Source organism: Orbicella faveolata, unplaced genomic scaffold (assembly GCF_042242905.1).
Source record: "Orbicella faveolata isolate gen_17 unplaced genomic scaffold, um_ofav_v1 contig_1, whole genome shotgun sequence".
In the NCBI taxonomy this organism is placed as follows: domain Eukaryota; kingdom Metazoa; phylum Cnidaria; class Anthozoa; order Scleractinia; family Merulinidae; genus Orbicella; species Orbicella faveolata.
Window position 1 is genome coordinate 29331620 of NW_028301536.1, and position 8819 is coordinate 29340438.

Consider the following 8819-nt stretch of genomic DNA (forward strand, 5'->3'; position numbering starts at 1 on the left):
GAAAAACATTTAGCAAAAAAACAGGCTGATGGGGCAGAAAATCTTGCGCACTCAGTCCGAACATGGCATACCTTACTAACATGGATTTTTTCACAATTGTTTTAAACATCGAGCAAGTGCCGAACTTAAAAACGGAAATTTTGATCAAATTTTCCAACGTCGCAAGTTAGTTTTCATGAAAAATCGCTCTTCGAAAATCCCGAAATAAAGTTGTCGCGAAAGTTTTTTAAAATCAGGTTTTAAGTCTTTGGGCCTCCATGCCACAAACTAGACATTTAGTTGTCGACAACTAATTGTGTCCGTTGAAACATGACACACATTTTAGCATGCGTATTGTGTTTTGAGCATGAGTAGTGAACGTTAGTTCCCAAGCTCTCGCTGACTTGACTTAGTTGTCGATAACTAGCACTCCAAAGTGTGGAATGTTCGCATCGGACACAATTAGTTGTCGATAACAAATAACTAAATGTCTAGTCGTCTGAGGAGGCCCTCTGAACCAATGATTCCCACTCACCGGAAAAATGGCTTTAGTTGTCAACAACTAAAGCAGTTTCTCTTTTCGAAAAGTGAAACTGCTTAGTTGTCGACAACTGAAAGTTTAGCGTTTAGTTGTCGACAAGTTACCTCACACACGACGTGTTTTAGTTGTCGATAACATTTAGCTGTCGACAACTAATCGTCTAGTGTGTTGAGGCCTTAATTATAACGAGGTACAGTCTGCGTCATCCTCTCTTTATAACATTAATAAGTTTTAAAGAGAGGGAGCTCTCCTATCTTTTTGTAAACTTTTATAAAAGACCAGTTTACAGATATTTGCATAAGATTCGAGGGCAACATTGAAGTGGGGCAATGTGGGGCTGGATACTCGAAGGTTTTGTTGAGCTCCTTATACGAGCTCAGTCACGGTATTTTGAGTTGTTTTGGCCACATACAAAATTACCTTTAAATAGTAGGAATCCTGAAGAAAAACAGTTTAGTAAGATTGAAAAATATCAAAGAGATAATGATAAACCATAAAGGAACAAGGATGGCTAAGGATGGAGAAGATTAACACGGATTACAAACGACGAATTTGAAAAATTGGGGCTAAACTTTTCAATATGCGCAAACCGTGACGTGGCTCCTTTATATCATTATAAAAGACAAAACATTCCATAGGCCATTTCCGAGTTACCACGTGCCTCTGTTTCAAAACGAGTCCTTGGGCAAAACCTTTCATATGAAAATGACTTTGATTTGCATGAAAATAAACCTGTCTCAGAAATGGCCCATTGGAATGTCAAGAGAACTAAAACTATTTCTATTCATTATGTTTGCAGAAAAGACATGTAAAATGCAGTTCATGAGTTAAAAGTTAGTCCTTCGTTTAACGAGCTGTTATAAAAACCCAACGATCGAAGAATTGTGCATTTTGTTTATCTGTATTCTATTTACAGCATTTGGTTTCCTTCACTAATTTTAGGAACTCGAGAACATTACAATATTTTACAGCTTGTGCTGATAGTTATTGCCTTCTATGTTTAGCAGTATTAAATCCGTTTTTCTTCTTGAAGAAAGTGTCGACTTCTGTGTCTGGATCATCATGTAAAATCTCTCTTGATTATTAATTCAAGAGCCCTAAAACTATAGTGTGTTATTTTTGTTATTTTCAATGTCCTATATTTTCAGTCTGGTGGAGGCATGGTGGCCTCATGGTTAGTGCGCTCGTCTCGGGATCGAGCGGTCCGGGTTCGAGTCCTAGCCAGGGACATTGTGTTCTTGGGCAAGATAATTTACTCTAGCAGTGCTTCTCTCCATCCAGGTGAACAAATGGGTACCGGCGAATTTAATGCTGGGGGTAACCCTGCGATGGAGTGGCATCTCATCCAGGGGGGAGTAGAAAAACTCCTAGTCGTTTCATGCTACGAAAACCGGGATAAGCTCTAGCCTGATGGTCCACTTCCCTCGTTTGCAGACTTAACCTATATTTCCGGTGTAGTGACTGAAAAAGGAAAAAGAACTATTTGGTTAGGACTCACACTACATGATTGCAGAGATTCAGTCACGGGTATACGAGTAAGAACAATACAAACATAGCATAGGCAGCTCATAACACCGAAAAACGAGATGAGCAACCCAAAACTAGGTTAACCTGAGACAAAGGGGAAAACAAACATAGCCGGTCTTTAGAACTTGCATGGGCAGGGTACCATAAGCGTTGTTTAACAAATCCCCATGAACCACGAGAGTATTTTGTAGAACCCCTGGCTTGCTTAAGGTCAAAATAAAATTCAAAACAGTTCGTCCAGTAGACAAAGCCGGTTTGCCGTCAAAAGCATAACGTTCAATGACTTTTTTTGTTTCAAAAGAGCTTAAATTTTACTAGATGGGGAAAGGACAAATTATGGGCACACCTCTAATTATCTGATTGTTCAGGTTTTTGATACAACCTAAACTAAAAATAAACTTGTGGAATTGCAGGTTTCTAAAAGTCAATTTAAAATAAACAATTCTTCGAATCTGAACTTCTTTTTCGTAGATAATGAATATATTTATGTACTACACTAAAGACTCAACAAATGGCTGTACTGTGCTAATAGCTAACCTTGGTGAGTATTTATGATGTACTGTAGCTGTAAGTTCTAACTCATTAGGGCCTGTCAGTTTGTAATCGGCTTGCTTACAAGGATTTAAAGATTTTACTTTATATAGGTCTTCATCGGTTTTGTTCTCGACATGCAGTAGACGTTGTTTTAATTCCAGTGAAATGCCGACTTCATCCCTTGAATATTATCTCATTCAATTATAACGAAACGTTGCCTTAATCATTTCAGTTCAAATACGTTATTCTTGGCATATAGAAACAACCACAAAAATGTTGTAGATATCGTGATATTTCAAAAGATATTCTCCATGCCTAAAGATTTATCTGAAATACTTTTCAGTCTTGCTGAAGTCTGACCAATGCGCTTGCCAATCAACGCACAAACTGAAATTCTAGACTTCCTGGATTGAGTTTCTTTATAACATTTAAGAGTTATTTAAAATGCTTGCTGACTGTCCACGATTTCTCTGTCCACGGTTCTTACATTGTGGTGCACCACCAATTTCTCCGTTAGGTAGACTATTACAAAGACGACCAGTTAGCAAAACAATTTAATGGCCATCTTGGCAAATTGATCGCTTAAAGCTTCATCCCACAGCTAACAGTATAGAGGCTTGAGTACTACTTGTAAGAGTATAATCAAAATGACACAAGCACGCCTTCTGGTCCTGTTATTTCAGAAAGTACATCAACTTCATTTTAACTTTTCTAAAAAAATTCATCGATTGATTGATTGATTCCTCACCAATCTACCTCATGCCAAATGGCACATGGTCTCATTCAGTTTAAATTTTCTTGTTTAATTTCATATTAGTGAATTTTCTATAGTCAGGAAGTCATCTCCTTACTTCGTTCCCCGAATGTAATTCAGTGCATGCCTTTATTACGAGTTATGTATGTATGGTTCTCATATAATCGTCCAGATCGTTTCGATCGTCGCGATCGTTTGCAACCGCCGAGTTAATCAGAGGCGATCCAAGCGATTGGGAGCGATAAAGGGATTTTCATATAATCGCCCCAATCGTCTGGTATGAGTAAAGCGCGCGGTCAAGGCCTAGGCCTGATGGAACACTCTTTCGTTTCTTCAAGTAACGTCATCTTCTCTCTGCCTTGGGGACATCCAAACCAAACTTTTCTCCTATAGCTTTCCAAGAGTTAAACCTAATATATTTATTTTAATTTGAAAGTGAAGAATGATCATTGCAGTAAATTTTCCAATTTAAGCAATTGGAAAGAAGAAGCCTGAAAAAACGGGATCCCGTTGAAGCCCTGATTTTTTCAGGCTTCTTCTTTCCAATTGCTTAAATTGGAACATTCACTGCGATGATCATTCTTCACTTTTATCTACAACCGCAGTTCAAATATGAATTATTTCATATATACTTCACATCATACTTATTTTAATTTATATTCATTTGAATACTTGCTGTATATACTCTCGGATTTTTGGACTTCTTCCATGAACAACGCCTGATTAAACTCTAATGTTTTAATGACCATGTTGGTTGTGAGGCCGTGTTGAGTCCTGGATAATACTGATGCACCATGGGACAGTTTAGATCGCTTCGATCGTCTCCCGGTGAGAAAGTAGTTCTCATAAAATCGTTCACGATCGCTCCGGTCTGCGACCAATCGCCCGGATGAACACGGACGATCCCAGCGATCGCGATCGCCCTAATCGCTACCAGCATTAACAATCATCTGTGTGAGACCACTTTTTGAAGTGACAGCGGTGATTGAAACGATCGGGGCCATAATATGAGAACCAGCCTTAAGCGTTGTCCTACGTCGTTAGCCTTGCGGCATTCAGCTGGCACGTGCCAGTGTTGGACATTTACACAGACTTGTTCTCTAGGACCTTGAGCTCAGTGAATGTCGGCGAAGATTCTCAAGGTTTTAGTGAGTAAAAGTTAGAGAAGTCAGGGAGATTATGGAAACAAAACAGAAATGTCATACTGGATCTTATTTAGGTGTTGCCGTAACATGTGTTAACTTCCGTGCTAACATCTCTCGCGCTTTCCACATTCCGGGTAGGATAAAAAAAAAAAAAAAAAAAAAAACTAACTAGCACTACTCTAAAAAACAATGTCAGTTCACTGAAGAAAAGTTCACGCGCCATGCTTCAAGGTGGCCCAATCCTGAAATGTGATTATTTTCTGCCAAATGATGGGTTTCTATTTTTTTTTTTTTTTTTTTTTTGTCACAAAAATAGTTAAAGTTTTTGAAACGGTGGAAATGGTTAATTGAATTATGTTCTGTCGGTCAACGTTTATTAAACGTCGTTTACTCGAATATTGTTTTAACGGGTTACTTGTGAAGTTCCACCGTACATTGAAAAAGAAAAACTGGATATTATCGGAGTAGTGACAATAGCAAATAGTTATTATTGTTAGCGACGAGAGAAAACGTTTCAGTGGATGATTCTGGTTTTCTTTCAGACTACAATGGCGTCACTACACTTCTTGCTGGCGCTGTTTCTACAGCTAGCCATTGCTGCTCTTTTCTTTCAACAGAGCAATGGTAAGTTCTCAAAAGATTCTAGATCCTTTCTGCAAAAGAACGAGAACAACAATGTTCAAGAATGGTTATTCAACCCAGGGTCCTTCTGGATACCAACCATGATGTTGAATGGGCCACCCTAGCTAAATAAAGGTTTTTCTCACTTACAGTTACCCAGTAAAACGAAAATAACGAATACGGTAGTTCATAAATAGCTGTGTCTCAATGGATAATGCTTATGGAAAAAAGTGAGTCACTCTTTTGCTTGCAGTATGATGTTCCGTCTACTCTCTTTATTGTTTTAATTAATAGTTACTCAAAAGAACTATTTCATACCATCCAACCGATCTAATCGTTGAAAATAGATTCGAACTTAGATAAGGACTTTCAACATCAATTAACTTTATTTTAACAGGAGCCTTCTGTAGACGACCGGTTGATATCGCCTTTGCAATAGATGCCTCGGGCAGTGTGGGAAGTTGGGGATATTACCAAGAAAAGACCTTTGTACGCAATACCATCGCCAGATTCGGAATCTCGCGCTCAGGCACACACGCCGCGGTCATAGTTTACAGCACGAGTGCGCAGGTCGCGATATCTCTCACTCAGTACACCAGCTACCCGAGATTCCACTCTGCCGTACAACGAATTCCTTACGCTAGAGGACTGACAAGGATTGATTTAGCACTGAAAGTGGCAGCCGAACAAGTGTTTTCGGATGATGGCGGTGTACGGAGTAATGCCCCCAAAATACTGGTGCTGATGACGGACGGTTTTCAAACTCGTACCAGGGATTCCTTGCCGCTTGACAAGGCGGTGCTGCCTTTGAAAGCTCAAGGCGTGCAAGTGTATGCTTTGGCTATAGGAAAATACACCGAAGAATATGAATTGAGGTTAATCGTGGAGAAGTCATCACATATTTTTCGATCCAGCAAGTTTAGTGGTCTAAAGAGAGTGATAGGAAGATTGGCAGTAACCACATGTAGAAATGGTGAGTATGCACTGCAGTAAAAATCAAACCGTTCGTGATTAATTTTCTGTCTTCTGACACGTGCGCAATTGAGATTAGTTACAAATTCATCACATGCTAGCTCGCGCTTCGTTTTTTTTTCTCAAACCGTTTACTTTTAACAAATTGTGTATATCGCTCCTTGTTTCTGGATCGTTGCCATCGTTCTTCCCGTACTTATTTAATTCAAATCTCAAATGCAAACGACCAAAAAAGTAAAATATTCCTATGTTAGTTAAATCCGTTTTAGTTACGACGAGATTAACGCCAATTTTTTTCTTCTAACTAACAGCTCTCCCTGTGGCATTTGCGATCTATCCACTGAACACGCAAACCCGGGGAAGGGACATCAGTGCACGAAGAGCCCCCACGGGGTATTTAAGTTCAGTAACCAGTGCAATGGGGCCGTATGGGAGACCTGGGGGATCTTTTTATCTACAAGGAACACCCAACAGCTACATCGACTTCCCTAATTCAGCTACAGGAAAACTAGACACGTGGACGTCAATTTCTATATTTTTATGGGTTTATCCCGAGGAAAAACCCGGCCCGATCGTCAACTATCGAAAAAGCGGGCACGGTCTTGGTCTTTGGCTATCAGGCACGCGTGTGCTTGAGGGTCGTGTTTACGGTCGTCGAAATTACTACAAAAGAAAACTGCACTTTACTCATTTCGTGCCAAGAAGATGGTATTATGTGGGTCTCATGTACGATAACACCCACGGATATGCAACCTTGTGGGTCAACGGACGGGTGGTAGGATGATTTCCATTGTACATATTTGAAAAATGTATAAATATCATTAATAACTCCCTATTTAAACTATGGTTCATGTGCATGAGGTTACTGCTCCCAAACACATTTAAAACGATAGCTAGTGTTACAAAAACGCGCATTGCGCTTAATTTTCGTTCGCCGGAACTCCAGAGAACAGGCAGTTCCCGTATTTCTTAAGGCCAATTGCCTTCCAGTGTTATTCTTGTTTTTCCACCAGTTTTACTACTTGATGTATGATGCGTACAAAAAAGCCCCTGGCCAATAAACCTGCTGAATCAATTCTTAAATTCAGTACAATACTTAACTAACTATAATACCAGATCATCCACGAATAAGTGCTTCTATGTAAAATTTTCAAGAACAGAGAAAACGATAAATCCTTTAAAAGGATATCCTTTATGCATCAGATAAGCAAATTTTACCCCAAACCTCGCTATTAAGGCGGGATATAACCTAAAATTCTGAAAGAAATTCGAAATTTTGTTTTTCACGGAACTCGAATCTTAAGGTATTGAAGTTTTATTCAGTGACAAGTACGGTTACTGTAAGTTTAAAGCTCGTTTTCTCAAAACGAGTTATTTTCGCCTTCGAGAAAAGATATCTTGAGAAGAATTTATTCAATTGAGCTAAAATTTTCAGGATTTGTTGTTCTTAGTGCGTTCTGTGGGATAAGCATAGAACTTTTCCATGCAGTGCATTCTGTCGAAGTTATGTATTGACACGTATGCTAGATTTTCTGTGAGATTTAACTGGTCATCACTTCGTGTATTTTTAACTTTTCAAAAATCTCTATGCTTATCCCAGCAAGCTATTTGTCTTCTTTTATAAAATGTAAAAAATCATTCCTTTAGATCAGTTTTTGTAGGAGTGATCTTTTCTCAAGTAAGCCCTGGCATTCGCCAGCAGATGGCAGATTTAATCAGCCGGTGTCATTAAAATTGTGTCCTAGACAAATTTAGAAAGCAGCAAAGATGAAAAGAATACCCTCGTGAAAACAACACGATGGTACCTGAGGTTTGAGAAAATTTCTCTAGCATGTGACGTAATCATGCATAAGACTTATTCACTGGTAATTAAGCTTCAATTAAAACGTCATAATGAAACGAATTGAAAACAAGGAAAGCTAGAGTGGGGATTACATCCGGAGGGGCTTATAACCGGATGTATTTTTTGGTTTAGCGGTAGATGGGTTCATAAGCGGGGGCCTTATAAGTGGGGCGGGGGGGGGGGAAGGGCTTATAGGCGACAGTTTACGGGGTTTATTAACAATAGGTTTAGAGACAGACAAAAATTACTTTACGAGATTATCTGAATACTAACTAGTAGCTCTGATTTTCAAAGAATTCCAGCAAGTTTTGACATTTTCTTTTGCATTTATTTGATGTTTCAGGTTTTTCGCACAAGAATGAGCCGAATACACCTGGCTACCCAGCATTCCATTCGAATGGGTGCCGTGAGTGGTGTTAATCAGTACTTTAGAGGTCGGGTCACGTGCCTGCAAATATATGGAATGATGTTGACCTCCAATCAGATAGCGACCATAAAGAAGAAGTGTGCTGCTAGGGACCGTAAGTGGCTTAATGTAATCTCTATGCAATCAGTGTATTTAACAATTATTCCACGAGCGTGCGTTAGATAAAAGATGGTTGATACCCGACCAGGCGGGAAGCATCGAGTTGGCTATAACCATCTCATATCTAACAAGCGTGAGTGGAATATATATTTTTTTTTATTAAAAACGCCCCTAAAATGTAGAACAAATTAAAATAAAAATAAAAGCGCCCCAAGGAATCACGCGTACGCTAACCATTTGTGTAGAGCAAGGTATAATGGCTCATATACCATGATGGCTAAGCCAATGAAAACTCTTGAACTGCATTATCCAATGATCCAGTTTTTAATATGATAATGTATTGTTGAATTGCATTCCTTTGAATAACCATTTTCTCT

At 39.1% G+C, this 8819-nt stretch overlaps 1 protein-coding gene across 1 annotated transcript; it reads left to right on the forward strand.

Moving 5' to 3' along the window:
* Positions 1-5028: 5028 nt before the first annotated feature.
* LOC149118692 (integrin alpha-D-like) lies at positions 5029-6921 on the forward strand. The gene is made up of 3 exons (XM_089289752.1): positions 5029-5104; positions 5499-6074; positions 6385-6921. Exons 1-3 carry the CDS (start codon positions 5029-5031, stop codon positions 6855-6857), a joined length of 1125 nt encoding a protein of 374 aa, XP_089145878.1. The 3' UTR covers positions 6858-6921.
* Positions 6922-8819: the final 1898 nt, after the last annotated feature.